At 45.6% G+C, this 17,872-nt stretch overlaps 1 protein-coding gene across 3 annotated transcripts in view; it reads right to left on the reverse strand.

Annotated features, from left to right (window-relative positions):
* npas3 (neuronal PAS domain protein 3) overlaps positions 1–17,872 on the reverse strand; it is a 136,753-nt gene that overhangs the window by 79,901 nt on the left and 38,980 nt on the right. For 2 of the 3 annotated variants that reach the window (XM_078089191.1, XM_078089192.1), the window contains exon 2: positions 9,841–9,939. The exons of the other annotated variant lie outside the window; for it this stretch is intronic. In XM_078089191.1, the coding sequence (XP_077945317.1) occupies positions 9,841–9,939 (99 nt within the window). The remainder of the gene's footprint in view (positions 1–9,840; positions 9,940–17,872) is intronic. 3 annotated transcript variants of the gene reach the window in all.

Consider the following 17,872-nt stretch of genomic DNA (forward strand, 5'->3'; position numbering starts at 1 on the left):
CTTTATGAGCCGCACAATCGATCACACTCACAACAATAAGCAGCCAGTGCAGAGCGGCCGGAGCCCTGTTGCATTGTGGGATTGCACAAAAGTCCATTTGCGTTCGCGTGGACGTTTCGTCTTTTCTCTTCAGATGTCCGATGGTCTCGGCGATGTTCAGAGACGAAGAGAGGACGGATATCTCAAAGGAATGAACGTCGATATCAGAGAGGGACAAAGAACGAGGGAAATCTTTGATCCATAAACAGAGTCGAGATCATGGAAATCTCATCATCGTGGAAGCACAACCGTCCCTCCACTAAGCGCCGCCTATTTCTAAACTCAGTCGATTACTGTAAGACAAAAGTGTATTTTGAAAATATCGTCCTCAGGAAACAAGTTTAAAAATTTAAAAATAATAAAATAATTTGTATATTGAGCCACAATCTAGTTATTTAATTAAAAGACGGTTGGACACAATGAGCGAACCAATCAGCTGCTTAACGAGGACATGAATCAACTCACTATTTCAACCATGTATTCAGACACAGAAGGCTGTTATTCTGAAATCTGTGTGTGTGGTATTCATAAAGGGATCTTCTGATCTCCTGATCTCACTTCACACATACACATATAACACATATTTCATCTATTCCTCAACACAACTCAGGACGGGACTTTATTTTGATAAGACATTAATTTGACGAGCAGAAACCTTTTAAGTTGCTAAGTTAAGTTGCAAATTTAAATTTAAATTGATTTATTCATATAAACAAAAACACAAGTTGGTTTACTTGTTATGCTGAAAGATTTGTTACGTAACGTTAATTATTAGGGGTTTGAAATTCGATCTTTGCTTCTTTTCAAATACAACAAAATTCCAATTTATTCACTTTAGAGGACGAGAAGAAGAAGAGAGAACTGCCCCCGCCCCCCCCCCCCCCTCGTCTTTCAAATCAGCCAATCAGGTGACCCAGTCCAGGTTCCACCCTGTCAACTCCGCGGAGGACGAGAACACAAACGCACACACACACACACACACACACACACACACACTCAGACAAAAGGCCCTCCGGCTTCCATGGCGACGGCACAAGAACCCAGAGAACACAAAGTGTTTAAGCCACTTAAATATAAAAATAAAGTCTATTTGTTTCATGACGACGACTCAGGTTTCATCTGCTTTTTGTTCTTCTTTTAAAAACATATAAATATATTTACGGGTTCGGTTATTTCCTTTATCTTGTTAATCACTGACGACTCTTAAACAGTCTTATTCTACCAGAAAGTGTCATTTATGTTGAAGCAGATAATCACTTTATTCACATCTCATCATTCCAGTTTTAAAACACGCATTTATTCTAATGAATAAATCTCAACACAGACAAAACATCCATAACCGAATATTTTCCTTATTTTTGTTTGTTTCATTTTAAAGTTTTCTGCTCTTGACGGAAACTTTAAAGCTTAATTTAACTAACGCGTAATTAGGCAAAGCTCACTAATGATAACGAGCATTAAGAGGCAATCATTTGAGTTTTATGGATTTTAGTTGAGAGGTATTAATTACTAAAGATGAATAACAGCGTGAATTAATAAGAACAAAAAGACATTTTAATAACAAATTACAGTGACGTTACACGCTTCTCAGTGGCGACCATCAATAATGAAAATCATTTTAAAAACACGTTGAATGTTCATGATTCACGGCGCAAAAATTCCATCCGCTGATCGTGTTTCAGTTTAACATGAAAACTGATGATTTCTGCCGCAAAGGTTTGACTGCTGATGTTGTTTCCACGATACGTTTCATCCTGTTACGCACATGGTTGTATTTATTTATGCATCACCTCGTCAATACATCAGATTAATAAACACACATTGATCATGAAGACCGAAGTCTGATTCCGATTCTTTGTTCTCTGTTGAATCACAAAATACCAAATGATCATTTTGATTAAAAAACATCCTCATGATATGAAACTAATTCAGACAAAAGTCTTCATTCGTGTTGTTGAGACATTAGTCGAAGGTTTGTGATTATGAGCTTTAATAAATATGTTTCTCTTGTAAAAGTCCTGTGAAGAGTTTCTGGACAAACCGAAGATTCCTTTCCTCATCTCCTTCCCTCTTCTTCCGCCTCCTTTCCACCATCTTCGCTCCCCTCCTTGACTCCTCCTTCCTTGACTTTTCTCTCTTTGGTCATTTCCCTTTATTTTACTCCTGTAACCCTCCTCTTTCCTAACTCCTCTTCCTCCCCCTTACCTTCCCTCCCCTCTCAGTACATGTCCTCACTCACCTCCCCTCCACCTCCTCCCCCTCCCACGTCCTCACTTCCTCTCCTCATCCCTTCCTCCTGGGTTCAGTGGAGTGAGACGGTTCAGTATTAGCTCTGAAATTAGCAGCAGTCCCTCGTTAAAGAGTTGGCACACACACACACACACACACACACACACACACACACACACACACACCCTAAAAGACACACACACACTCTGTTTCACTGTAGATGGCTCGGCTTCGTTCACTTCACGTCTTTATCATCCTGCCTCTCTCTCTCTCTCTCTCTCTCATTTGCCTCCATCTCCTCCTCCCTCCTTCCTTTCTTGGGTTCCTCGTTCTCCTGTAACCTTCAAACAAAGAGACATCACTGGACTAGACTAGACTAGAATGGACTAGACCAGACTGGACTAGACTAGACTAGTATGGACTAGACCAGACTGGACTAGACTAGACTAGAATGGACTAGACCAGACTGGACTAGACTAGACAAGAATGGACTAGACCAGACTGGACTAGACTAGAATGGACTAGACCAGACAGGACTAGACTAGACTAGAATGGACTATACCAAACTGGACTAGACTGGACTAGACTAGACTAGAACGGACTAGACCAGACTGGACTAGACTAGACAAGAATGGACTAGACTAGACTAGTATGGACTAGACCAGACTGGACTAGACTAGACTAGAATGGACTAGACCAGACTGGACTAGACTAGAATGGACTAGACCAGACAGGACTAGACTAGACTAGAATGGACTAGACTAGACCAGACTGGACTAGACTAGACCAGATTGGACTAGACTAGACTAGTATGGACTAGACCAGACTGGACTAGACTAGACTAGAATGGACTAGACCAGACTGGACTAGACTAGACAAGAATGGACTAGACCAGACTGGACTAGACTAGAATGGACTAGACCAGACAGGACTAGACTAGACTAGAATGGACTATACCAAACTGGACTAGACTGGACTAGACTAGACTAGAACGGACTAGACCAGACTGGACTAGACTAGACAAGAATGGACTAGACCAGACTGGACTAGACTAGACTAGAATGGACTAGACCAGACTAGACTAGACTAGAATGGACTAGACCAGACAGGACTAGACTAGACTAGAATGGACTATACCAAACTGGACTAGACTGGACTAGAATGGACCAGACTGGACTAGACTAGACTAGCATGGACTAGACTAGACCAGATTGGACTAGACTAGACTAGAATGGACTAGAGTGGACCAGTTGATATAATAAGATACGTATAAAGTAAAAAGCTGGACTCAAAGTGTCTCATGAGATGTTTCACTAAGCTGAACACAGTTCTTTCAAAATAAAAACGTCTTCACAGGAAACAACGTTGTACATTGAATCTGCTTCGTTGTTTGTGGTAAAAGGACGAGGAAAGTCGTCAAGGTGAGAAAACCTTCTAAACAGACACCTGCTTTTCTGTGTCTGGATTAGACTGAAGCAACAATCTTCATGGCATTTTAATTATCTCTCTCTTTCTTTCTCTTTCACTCACACAGACTCACACAGACACACACAGACACACAAAGACCCACACACAGGCTGAGTGTGAGTTCTTAATCATGGCAGGACCCGGCGGACTCACTGAAGCTTCCAACAAACACAGCTGGCCTCCTGCCTGACCTGCAGACACATTACCACCTCCACCGGCCAGATGGACCTGTCTGTCCCTGTGTGTCCCTGTGTGTGTCTGTGCGTGTGCGAGACGCTCGTCCTTGAATGAAGACGTGATGGTCAAAGTGTGTGTGTGTGTGTGTGTGTCCACTTGTGATTGGTAAAATGAGAGCGTGTGTGTTAACTAGCTGGACGTCCCATCAGCAGAGCATCTGTGATCCGAGGTCTCCAGAGGAAGTTCCCTGTCATCCAGAGAACAATGAGGGGGGGCAGAGAGGGAGACAAAGGGAGACAGAGGGAGAGACGTGTCTTCTGTCCAGTAAAGATGAGTAACTGTGTGCGTGTGTGTGTGTGTCTCAGACAAAGAGAGTCTGTGGTGTGTATTTGTCTTCAGGTTTGTCTCGTGCAACGATTGTCCGCCTGCCCTGATTCACCTGTGTGTCCATACTGTCTGCGTGTCCCTTTGTCCTGTCCGTCTTGTCCCATGTCACAGAGAACCAATGTCCAGTTCAGACTCGCTTCCTGTTGTGTCCTTTTACAGCCGTGCGTTTATTGTCTGGATGCTCTTTGGTTCTTTTGTTTGGTGAACGTTGATTCGTCTGTTGAGTGATTTTCATTTGTTTCCTTTTGTAAATAAACTTTTTTCTGAACCTCGTCTCCAGAGTCGTGCTTTTGGGTGTAATTAAGGACACTCGGAGCTCTTCTTCATATCCATTTTAATTATTTGTATTATTTAGTGAACAAAAAAGAATCATAAAGATACAAAATGTTCCCTGGATGAATTCTTGCATGAAACAAAAAATGAATAAAAGCTTTATTGTGAAAATACAACAATTACATGTATATCTTTAATATAATATAGGAGCTGATTATTACATATTTACTGGGTCATTCCAGTGGTTTTCGATCAGATGCAGTATAATAAACTATTCCTCAGCATAAAGGTTTGTGCTTCTTCAGCTCACAGGTTGACCCGTGAATAAAAGGTGACCCGGATGGAAAGAAGCGACCATCAGAGCTCACGGAGCCAATCAGCAGATTATTTCATTTTCATCCCCGGAGCCGCTTTAACGGGGCAGAAAAACTTCTCTTCTGATTAAAGGGGTGTGAAGAGAAACACCACCGCGGCGTGCTAGCTGCTAACACTCATGCGCTAGTAGCCGATGCTACTACGATACAACACTACAATCCTAATGCTCATTACAATGCTAACGCTGATGCTACTTATAATGCTAATACCGGTGGTACAACTAATGGTGACACCACTGCTGGTTTTAATACCACTGGTGCTACTGGTCACTGCTGGTTCCTCTGCTGATCGTCTGAGGGACATTTACCTTCAGCCGGTGGAGAACTTTACCCGTTATCTTGGCTGGGCTTCCTCCTCCTCCTCCCTCCTCCCTCCTCCGTCCCCAGTCCTCCCTCCTCCCTCTGCTGTCCCCCCCTCATAGCCCCTGTCTGAGCGAGGGATTGCCTGCTAAACCTTTTCCACGCAGCAAGTGGACCATGACTGAGATGAAGTAGTTGGAGATCCCGTGGAGGAGGGGAGGGTTGTGGTGGGAGGCAGCAGGGGAGGGGGTTTAATCAGCAGGGAGGAACCGGGGGGAGGGGGGAGTGCAGAGAGAGAGCATTTTTCTAAATGCGGCGTGTCCTCCGACTGATGGACTTCTGATGAGGAAACAATCCTTCACACAGAATCCGCACAGAATGAAGGGGGACACGAGCCTGTCTCTGTCTCCCTGTCTGTCTCTCTGTCTGTCTCTGTGTCTCTCTGTCTGTCTGTCTGTCTCTGTGTCTCCCTGCCTGTCTCTCTGTCTCCCTGTCTGTCTCAGTTTTTGTTCACTGTCTGGTGGATTTGGTTGAGACTTCTAGATAACAACAGCTTGTTGTTTGATTGTCGCTGCTGAACCGCCGCACTGACGTCTCTCAACAGTCTGAGGACATGGACTCGTCTCCTCCAGCATGTCCCCCGAAATCATTCTGCATCAAATTATGATTCAGAGTATAAAGAACAGAGCATCAGGTGAGGAAGGTCATCAGCGTTATTTGATCCCAGAGTTTAGACCTTTAGCTTCCTGTGCAGACGAGATTTATTGTGAACAGACGACGTTCATTTCATCTTTCTTCTATTTCAATTCACAAGTTTTTACTACAAAAAGAAACGTTCGTAAATTCAGTGTAAAAAAAGGTGAATGTGAGGTTCAGATAGAATAGAACATGATAGAATAGAACATGATCAAGTAGAACATGCTAGAATAGAACATGATCGAGTAGAACATGATCGAGTAGAACATGATCGAGTAGAACATGCTAGAATAGAACATTCTAGAATAGAACATGATAGAGTAGAACATGCTAGAATAGAACATAATAGAGCAGGACCTTCTAGAATAGAACGCGATAGAGTAGAACCTGATAGAATTGAACATGATAGAGTAGAACATGATAGAATAGAACATGACAGAGTAGAACATGATAGAATATAATATAATAGAGTAGAACATTCTAGAATAAAACGTGATAGAGTAGAACATGATTGAGTAGAACATGCTAGAATAGAACATGATAGAATAGAACATGATCGAGTAGAACATGATAGAGTGGAACATGATAGAATAGAACATGATAGAGTAGAACATGATGGAATAGAACATGCTAGAATAGAACATGATAGACTAGGACATGATAGAGTAGAACATGATAGAGTAGAACATGATAGAATATAATATAATAGAGTAGAACATTCTAGAATAAAACGTGATAGAGTAGAACATGATTGAGTAGAACATGCTAGAATAGAACATGATAGAATAGAACATGATCGAGTAGAACATGATAGAGTGGAACATGATAGAATAGAACATGATAGAGTAGAACATGATCGAGTAGAACATGCTAGAACAGAACATGCTAAAATAGAACATGATAGAGTAGAACCTGATAGAATAGAACATGATCGGGTAGAACATGATAGAGTAGAAAGGACAGAGTGAGTGCCGTGGAGGCGAGTGGATGTGGACAGGAATTCATGTTTATTCATTAAGCCTTGAGCTGCAGACCTGCAAGGTGACCAGCAGACCAGCAGTCTGTCACACACACACATGTACAGACACACACACACACACACGTAAAGACGTACACACAGACACACTTTCACACAAATATGTGCAGGTGCAGGAAAAGACAAACACTCAAACATCTGGCCTGTCTATCACCTTGGATCAGTGGGACAGAGGTGTGTGTGTGTGCGTGTGTGCGTGTGTGTGTGTGTGTATTTCGACTGTGAGTAAACAACAACAAACCTTTCAGTCTGCTACATGTCCTACCGCTGATTTCACTCTGAAGAACACACAAATGCACACGCATGCTCAAATATCAGCAGGTGCTGCTGACTGTCAGTCACACCGCAACGTCCAACAGCTGGATCACACACACACACGCACGCACACACACACAGACAGACACGCACACACACACACACACACACACACGCACACACACACACACACAGACAGACACGCACACACACACACACACCTTCCTCTGCGACCTGCAGCAGCTCACTGATGTTCCTACTAAATAAATGAACGCTGAAGGTCAGAGTTCTATTTACAATTGAAGAAGAGGGTCGGTCCTCTTCCTCCCCATAATCCTCCTCATCGTCAGTGTGTTGGTTCACTTTGTGAAAATAAAAAGCCTAAAGATCTCTAAATGAAATTAGTCTGAATAGCAACCAAATGTTACACGCTGCCCTGGAGGATTCTGGGTAAACAGCGGCCGCCGCGCAGCAGGAAGTCGCTGCTCGTGTTTCCTGTCGGATTTGTAAACGAGCTTCAGGTGATTTCTCTCTTTTTACTGATTGGATTCAAACGAAGTCATCAAACATTCTGAGTGACAATCAGAGATCAATGCGCGTGACTCCAAACACAGGAGCTTCAAAAGGCCTCCACACATTCCATTATTAACACGCCTCCCGCCAGACACAGAAACGAGAGGAATAAAAGATATCAGACAAATCATAAAGGGTTAAATTATTGAATTCGCTCCGATGAAGACGAGGAGAATTGAAATCAGGTTTGTTTGTTTGAAAAGTGGAAAGTAAGAAAGTGAAGGTCAGAAAGAAGGAGATCAAAGAGAGGGAGTGGAACAGAGACACAAGGAGCATCGCAGCAAGGAGGGGGGGGAGGAGGGGGGGGGGAGGAAGAGGAGGAGAAGGAGGAAGAGGAGGAGAGGAGAGGAGAGGAGGAGGAGGATGGGGAAAAAGAGGAGGAGGAGAAGGAGGAGGAGGAGAGAAGGAGGAGGACGGGAAGAAGAGGAGGAGGAGGAGGAGAGAAGGAGGAGGACGGGAAGAAGAGGAGGAGGAGGAGAGGAGGAGGAGGACGGGAAGAAGAGGAGGAGGAGAAGGAGAGAAGGAGGAGGACGGGAAGAAGAGGAGGAGGAGGAGAGAAGGAGGAGGACGGAAGAAGAAGAGGAGGAGGAGAGGAGGAAGGAGAGAAGGAGGAGGACGGAAGAAGAAGAGGAGGAGGAGAGGAGGAAGGAGAGAAGGAGGAGGACGGGAAGAAGAGGAGGAGAGGAGGAGGAGGACGGGAAGAAGAGGAGGAGAAATGGCTGGTTGACAACATCTTGCCAAAGATAAGACCCTTAGAACTTGAACACAATGAACGCTGCTTAAGTTCATAAATGATGAATAATAAATGATTATTTCTGCTTGATTTAAAATGTAAATGTTTATATTTTAATGCTTTGATAAATGAAACTATTAGAAACGTCTTTTAATGTCTAATCTCTCTTTTCTAAATGTTTCACAAAACGATCACGAGTGGCAGGGAACCACAGAGTGTGTGTGTGTGTGTGCGTGTGTGTGTGTGTATGTGTGTGTGTCTGTGTGTGTGTGTGTGTGTGTGTGTGTGCGTGCGTGCGTGCGTGCGTGTGTGTGTGCGTGTGTGTGTGCGTGTGTGTGTGTGTGTGTGTGCGTGCGTGCGTGCGTGCGTGCGTGTGTGTGTCTGTGTGTGTGTGTGTGTGTGTGTGTGTGTGTGCGTGCGTGCGTGTGCGTGTGCGTGCGCGTGCGTGTGCGTGTGTGTGCGCGTGTGTGTGTGTGTGTGTGTGCGTGCGTGCGTGCGTGCGTGCGTGCGTGCGTGTGTCTGTGTGTGTGTGTGTGTGTGTGTGTGTGTGTGTGTGCGTGCGTGCGTGCGTGCGTGTGCGTGTGCGTGCGCGTGCGTGTGCGTGTGTGCGTGTGTGTGTGTGTGTGTGTGTGTGTCCTACATGCTGTTAAGCTCGTCCTGTAATGAGCTGTTAACTGCTGCGTCCTTTCAGTTCCCCTCACGACTCCGACACAAATCCCCCCTTTATTCTCACTACTGTAATCCAGCACAGACACACACACACACACACACACACGCTCCACAACATCACCCACAATGCATCACTTCCTAGTGTCAAATCCCTTCCCTGTGATCAATGACAAGACCTCTAAGGAGGCCACAACACACACACACACAACACACATAACTATGAACACACAAACAATACTGTAAACACACACAAAGAGCAGACACAGTACATGTATAAATACTCTTAACTACAGTAAAAAGTACAATATCTACTTCTGGGTTGCAGTATAGTAGAAAGTACAATACAGATATCAGGGATGAAAGATCCATGATATAACAGAGCAGTACAAAGTATGTAATATGTATGTAATAGTATATTCACTCTACACTGCACTCAGTGAAGTACACCGTTGATGTATTAGTACTCCACTTCTCACCACGAGGTTGAGACCTCAGACCGGCAACGACACACTGCTACTACTGCTAGTACTGCTACTACTGCTACTACTTCTAGTTCTACTAGTTCTTCTACCACTGCTACTACTTCTAGTACTACTAGTACTTCTACCACTGCGAGCGCACACAAACGTTACCATGGCGACGAGGTGTGCTGCTGGCCGGCCAGGTGGAGGGTCTTGGGCCGCGCGGCGGAGCAGCTGCCTGCATTGGCCGGCCGCTCCCAGTAGGGGTCACTGTGGAGCACAGAAAACGTGGAGAGGTTCTTTAAGGAGAGCCCAGAGGAACATCACGAGGAGAAGAAGGAGACATCAAGGAGTTATGCACAGACTGTCACATGAGATGCAGCTTTCACGGGGAGCAGCTGGGCGTTTTAACTCAGTGGGAAATAAAACAAAAAGCATGTGACCTACTTATGACCTTCTGACATCTCACCGAACCCCCGAAAACACGACTGGTGATCCAGTGCAAATACCTCGACTCGCCCCCGAGAACCCCGAACCAGCAGCATGATGCAAACCAGAAGAAGTCCGTACAAAACGTTATTTAAACTGTAGACTGAAAACAGGAAGTGACCAAGAAGACTTGAAATTAGAGACTGAGACCATAAACTCATGTTTACAATGTTTACTGAGGGAATAAATCCAGAGAGAAGTAGAGTCATTTCCTCATAGACGTCTATGGGAGCAGAGGAGTCGCCCCCTGCTGGTCACTACAGAGAAGTAGAGTCATTTCCTCATAGACGTCTATGGGAGCAGAGGAGTCGCCCCCTGCTGGTCACTACAGAGAAGTAGAGTCATTTCCTCATAGACGTCTATGGGAGCAGAGGAGTCGCCCCCTGCTGGTCACTACAGAGAAGTAGAGTCATTTCCTCATAGACGTCTATGGGAGCAGAGGAGTCGCCCCCTGCTGGTCACTACAGAGAAGTAGAGTCATTTCCTCATAGACGTCTATGGGAGCAGAGGAGTCGCCCCCTGCTGGTCACTACAGAGAAGTAGAGTCATTTCCTCATAGACATCTATGGGAGCAGAGGAGTCGCCCCCTGCTGGTCACTACAGAGAAGTAGAGTCATTTCCTCATAGACGTCTATGGGAGCAGAGGAGTCGCCCCCTGCTGGTCACTACAGAGAAGTAGAGTCATTTCCTCATAGACATCTATGGGAGCAGAGGAGTCGCCCCCTGCTGGTCACTACAGAGAAGTAGAGTCATTTCCTCATAGACGTCTATGGGAGCAGAGGAGTCGCCCCCTGCTGGTCACTACAGAGAATGCAGCTTCAAGACAATAAATAGATATAGATTATATGATCCAAACACCCAGTACTACGTCACTAGAGTACTACGTCACCAGAGTACTACGTCACTAGAGTACTACATCCCAGTCATATGATAAATATGCTCCACACTTGCTTAACACTTGTACAACTGATGTTTAATGAGGCCGAATACAAAAGATGTCCCAAAACAGTCAGTTACACTTATTTAAATACAATAGATGTTTTCTGTGTACTTTGTATCATGAGAGTTTTCCTGAAGTCAGTGTAAAGATATTACAACAGATCCTCTTGCTTATTGATCAAATCTCCAGATTTCCTCCAAAGCGCAGCGCATTAAAAAGGTATAGAAGTGTATTAGAGTAGAAGTGTGGGACATCTACGGTCGGCATTGAATGAACTAGAGCCGTAATGTGCTCCAGTGGACCTTTGCTCCACTGCGATGAAATAAAGTTGAATTCAGCTTAATCAAACTGATCAATAATGCTCATTGGTTGAGATCGTTTGATTTAACCACCCGGAGAGAAGACGAAGAAGCTTCGAGTCGCTTTGAATGAAATAAAGTGAATTATTAGAATCTCACACAGACACCAGAGGACGGGCCGTCACAACACATGCCGGAGAGGATTGCTCATACAGGGGGGAGTAGGGGGGAGTAGGGGGGTAGAAGGGAGGGGGGGCAGACGTGAGGGGGGGGGGGGCGCAGGAGAACATTAGTGCACGGCGCTCCATAAAAGCGTGCACGTGGCAGACGGGTATTACTGTAGAACAGCTTCCTGAGGCCTATCGCTCCTGTCGGCAGGGGGAGGGGGGCATCGACGGCATAACTTACTCCTGCTCTAAAGCCGTACGGCAGGAGAGGGGGAGTGAGGGGGGGACGGGGGGACGGGGGGGACGGGGGGGCGGGGGCAGAGATTGTATTGCTTTTAGATTTGATCTTGTGATGCATGACTGGGGGAACATAACAGAACAAAAATATATAACAACTATAAAGCGACGACGGCAGGCTTGTTCTCCGGGGGACGGGGGGGTCGGGGTTGAGGGGGGGGGGGGGGTCTCCGTACTTTACTGATTGCACACCGAGGCTCGGGGCTCAGGGGGGACCATTAGAGTCCTCCCCGCAGGACAGATTAGGGCCGTGACGTCAGTGTGTCCTGCAGGGACGTCTGAAGGTCCGGACCGTCCTCTTGGGGGGGTTTAGTGTCCAACAACATCTCTGTGTGGTTTGCGTTGTCATGGAGATCAAAGCTTTGTGATCGATGAGGTTAAATGATTGTGAGAGAGACGTTCCCTCGCTTTCTTGCATCCTTCCTTCCTTTCCTTCATGTTCTTTCCATCCCTCTCGCTCTCTTTGTCACATCCTTAAATCCTCCTTCCTTCTCTCCTTCACTTTTCATTATTTTACTCCATCTTCCCTTTCCCTCCATGTCCTTCACTCCTCTCTCCTCCCTCCATCTTTACCTCCATCCCTCTTTTTTCTTTTTACCAAGCACTCCCTCTCTTTTCTTCCTTGCCCCCTCCCCCCTTCTCTCCCCTTCCTACATCCTCACATCCTTCTCTCTTTTCCTCCCTCCACTCTTCCTCATCCCTCCCTTCTCTCTTTCATCAATCTGTCCATTAGTTCCTGATTGATGCCTTCAGGTGTCATTTTGGAAAGTGGTCAAGTAACTGCATTGCATCAAACACACAGCGAAAAAAACTCCACCCAGAAAACAAACACAACTGTGGGCGCACACCAATGACTACACAAACACACACACACACACACACACAAACACTCTGCAGAAATTCAATAACCTGAGTATAAACAAGACACACACACACTCACAAAAAGACGGACTCGTGGGTAAATGCACACCGAGATGAACATAAGCAAGTAAACAAACACACACACACAGACACACACTCCATCAGGGCCAAATGGCGCGGTGGAGGCGGTGCGATGCGTATTGCCGGGCGCCGGCAGAGCTAAATTGCAGACGGCGAAGGGGAGATCTGGGCCATTTTTCAAGGCTGACTATATATTACAAATTGGCTACCAGGGCATTGTCTTAGAATACACACACACAGACACACACACACTCACAAAGTGAAAAAACTAATCCTGGCGTGTCCTGTTGGAGCTCAAAGAGCCGCAGAAATCTGCCCTTTTCAACAATTTCCCCAGAATAAACCATGTGATTGAAAATGTGTCAGTTTAGCAAGAAGCGCAGACGCTACACACACACACACACACACACAGATACACACCTGTACACACACACATACACACAGATACACACCTGTACACACACACACACACACACACACTTATGTTCCCCTGTTTGCCGGCTGTAGCCCTTCTGTTTGTTATGAGAATGTTCAACACTTGACCCAGGGTCAGAGAGAAATCCCCACCCTGTGTAACACACACACACACACACACACCTGTGTACACACAGGTAGTACACGCCTGCGCTCACACACACTCACGGACACTTTGTCCCGGCTGGCCAGGATGTTGTGGTCCAGGTTTAGTGGGTTTTGCTTCAGCGCTGCAGTAAAGCTGAGACTTTACTCCCAGACTCAGGTCTTATTTAACCACCTTCATGGGGACCAACCTGAACCCACCAACCCAACAGGTCTTATTTAACCACCTTCATGGGGACCAACCTGAACCCACCAACCCAACAGGTCTTATTTAACCACCTTCATGGGGACCAACCTGAACCCACCAACCCAACAGGTCTTATTTAACCACCTTCATGGGGACCAACCTGAACCCACCAACCCAACAGGTCTTATTTAACCACCTTCATGGGGACCAACCTGATCCCACCAACCCAACAGGTCTTATTTAACCACCTTCATGGGGACCAACCTGAACCCACCAACCCAACAGGTCTTATTTAACCACCTTCATGGGGACCAACCTGATCCCACCAACCCAACAGGTCTTATTTAACCACCTTCATGGGGACCAACCTGAACCCACCAACCCAACAGGTCTTATTTAACCACCTTCATGGGGACCAACCTGAACCCACCAACCCAACAGGTCTTATTTAACCACCTTCATGGGGACCAACCTGAACCCACCAACCCAACAGGTCTTATTTAACCACCTTCATGGGGACCAACCTGAACCCACCAACCCAACAGGTCTTATTTAACCACCTTCATGGGGACCAACCTGAACCCACCAACCCAACAGGTCTTATTTAACCACCTTCATGGGGACCAACCTGAACCCACCAACCCAACAGGTCTTATTTAACCACCTTCATGGGGACCAACCTGAACCCACCAACCCAACAGGTCTTATTTAACCACCTTCATGGGGACCAACCTGAACCCACCAACCCAACAGGTCTTATTTAACCACCTTCATGGGGACCAACCTGAACCCACCAACCCAACAGGTGTGATTTAACCACCTTTGTGAGGACCAACCTGAACTTCTAACGTTCAGGCTACAGAGGTGATGAGATACTTTTACATGAGTATTAAAGTGTTCAAACAGGTAAATTAAAACAATGGACGTTTGGAGTGTCATCCCACTACGGCCTGTGAGACCACGACAGACTGTTGCCATGACAACTTGCCTCAAAATGCCACCTGCTGTGCTTTTGTTGTAGAAACATACAATCTAAAAGATATTTCTGTGTGTTTTCTCTCGGACCTCCGACCCACGCCGCCTCTTCCCGAGTTAATCATCACCCGAAGGATAGAAAACCAATGAAAACGTGGCTGCGTTTAGTCGGCCGCACACGTTATCGCCAAATAACCAGAATAAATCCGGCTCGCGTCGCGTGCGGCCGTAATGGAGTCTGTCGTTTTAAAATGGATGGAGCTCCATTAGAGGAGCTGCCGCCGCGCTAAGTGTGATGAAGGGCGAAGCTTCCGCGTCTCTCTCCTTCGTTTCCATGGCAAGGCGGCCGCGATGATGATGACGATGCAGAAAAGGTCCTGGAGACGGACGGACGCGACACATGAAGTCGACGAGGCGTCAAACACACAAAGGCGCTTTTATTCTCCTAAAAGAGGCCACTTCCGGTCGCTGTTTCTGTAAATCACATCCTCCTCACCTTTCTCTCTATTGCCGTCCCCCCTCCCTTATTTTCTCACACACACACAGACACACAAACACACACACACACACACACAGACACACACACACACACACACACACAGACACACACACACAGATGACATGTTTATTAATCACCTCTTTAGCTGAGCGACCGGCCTGATTTACCGCTGACTTCTTAGCTGTCAACAGCTGAGGACAGCTGCCTGACATTTACAAGTAGACACACACACACACACACACACACACACACACACACACACTGAAGTGCCATAAATCTCTGCATGAAAGCTAAGAGGTCCGATCTCCGTCCCAGCAGGCCGACTCAAAGCTGCAAAAAAAATGTCCCGTAATTGGTAAAAATCCTGGGCGGTTCTACGGTAAATCGATGTAATCACGAAGCAGGAATAAAGACTTTTGAAGTGCTTTAAGGGAGGAAGGGTCCTTCAGACAGATGTTTGTTCCTTGTGTGAAAGCGGTATTATATTTTAACCCCAAAAAAGATCTTACGTAAATAATTATTGTGTTGCCTTAAAATTGTCTTTTCGTGTTGTCACATCTCTGCGTTTAACAACGAGTCAAACTAATGGAATCATTATTCTCCTTCATTTTCACTTTTCATATGTGAAGGATCGCAGACAGACGCTTGTACGGATCTCTGTCCGAACCGGTTGATGTGCGGAGGGGGGGGGGGTCTCGCCACGCGTTAACCTCCCTGTGAGCGGGAATGTCACCTGCCAGATAAAAGAAAACAAGCGCTCCTCATGTCTGAGCAAAATGTTTTTTTGAGATACAGACGAAACGAACAAGAGAGGAGAGGAAACATGAGGAGATGAGAAGTCAGGAGAGGAAAGGAGTGGACAAGGAAACGCTGACAGAGTGAACATGTGTGTGCGTGTGTGTGTGTGTGTGTGTGTGTGTGTGTGTGTGTGTGTGTTTCCAGCGGGTTTGACCACAGTCATCCAGATGTAAGACAGGATCGGACTGAATCCCTGCTGCTGACACACAAACACACACACAAACACACACACACACACACACACACACACACGCACACACACACACACACACACACGCACACACACACACAAACACAGCCAACGTTCTGCAATCGTAGGAGATGAATCTTGCCAACAGGTGCTAGCTAGTTACATTTGATTTAAACTGTAGTCACAACCCTCCCGCTAACCAAACAGTTCATTATGATTCATTATTATTCATTTTATATTTTCATTTTACCAAAATATCCCATTCAAAGGCCAACGTCAATAAATGATTGACTTCCTTCCTTATTTTGACTCAATCAATCAAGAAATACTCAAAAGAGGATTAATATGCAGTTGAAAATAGTCCCCAACAAACGCTGTACTTCTATTTCTCTTTGTTTTAAAGATGACAACAAGTCTGACTCATATTACATTACATTACATTACATGTCATTTAGCGGACGCTTTTATCCAAAGCGACGTACAATAAGTGCATTCAACCATAGGGTACAAACTCAGGAGAACAAGAAACAAGAAAGTGCAATTTCCTCAAATAAGCCAATTTACAATTTGCTATAGATGAGTGACGTTACAAGTACAATTTAAGTGCTACAATTTGTTAGTCTTTAGTCGAGGTAGAGTCTGAAGAGGTTTAGTCTGAAGATGTGAAGGCTCTCTCCGGTCCTGATGTCTTCACAGACCTCCTTCCACCATTTCGGCGCAAGGACAGCGAAGAGTCGAGACCTAGTCGAGTGTTTTGCTCTTGGTGCTCATAGCACCGAGTGTCAAAATAGGGTCAAACAGACCATGAAGCAGGGGGTGCTTTAGGGCGGGGCTACACGCTGATTGACAGGCCTCTAATAGACCATAAAGCAGGGGATGCTTTAGGGCGGGGCTACACGCTGATTGACAGGCCCCTAATAGACCATAAAGCAGGGGATGCTTTAGGGCGGGGCTGCACGCTGATTGACAGGCCCCTAATAGACCATAAAGCAGGGGATGCTTTAGGGCGGGGCTACACGCTGATTGACAGGTCTCTTACAGAGTAGTATACAGCGTCTCCCCGTCCATATATGGTCACTTAGCTCTTTAGATGAATGTATGAAGAGAGACTGAAATAGCTCATCAACCTTGTAGATTCATCCACGTTCTCGTTAATAAATGTTGTATAAGTGAGTTTCTCAGAGAGGAACGAAGCTGCTGAAGGAGAATTCTGGTCATTTTAAAGTCACATGACCGACATGTTGAAGAAAGGTGAAAAGGGTGAAAGAATTAAAGAGTAGATATCAACATGAATCTTCACCACTTCATCACTACATGAAGAGGACCATTTATTGTGTTACACGCTTTATCAAACGTGATGTTTAATTATGCAAACAAAGCATCATCTAACACCCTGCGTATTATGCAAATGAGGCATCATATTTAACCTTTTTCTCTCTCTTTTAAATCCCTGTTTGTTGTTTCTGAGTCGACCTGAAACGAGAAGTTTGATGCGAGACGTTAATATTTCCACATTTTCATCTCTATCTCTATCTGTTTCCACAGTTTGTTCCCCCCCCTCATCTCCTGATCCTCCAGAGTCAAGGAGAAGTGAAAAACTTTGTCTCCAAGCAGACGTCAACTTGTTGAAAAGGGAATAAATCTTGGACTGAAGTTTTCGTGGGGGAAGCGTCGAGGAAGCCGACATCTGAGCCGGGATTTGAAGCTGGAGTTGAAGGGCAAAGCTAAGAGACGTGGTTGAAGAGACAAAGAGAGGCGGGGTGTTGTTTCGGGAGCAGGGATGGGGGTGACTTACCTTTGTGGAGTCGACTCGAGATTTTTCTGAAAGACACAAATCCGCG

Source organism: Gasterosteus aculeatus, chromosome 15, assembly GCF_964276395.1.
Source record: "Gasterosteus aculeatus chromosome 15, fGasAcu3.hap1.1, whole genome shotgun sequence".
Classification (NCBI taxonomy): Eukaryota; Metazoa; Chordata; class Actinopteri; order Perciformes; family Gasterosteidae; genus Gasterosteus; species Gasterosteus aculeatus.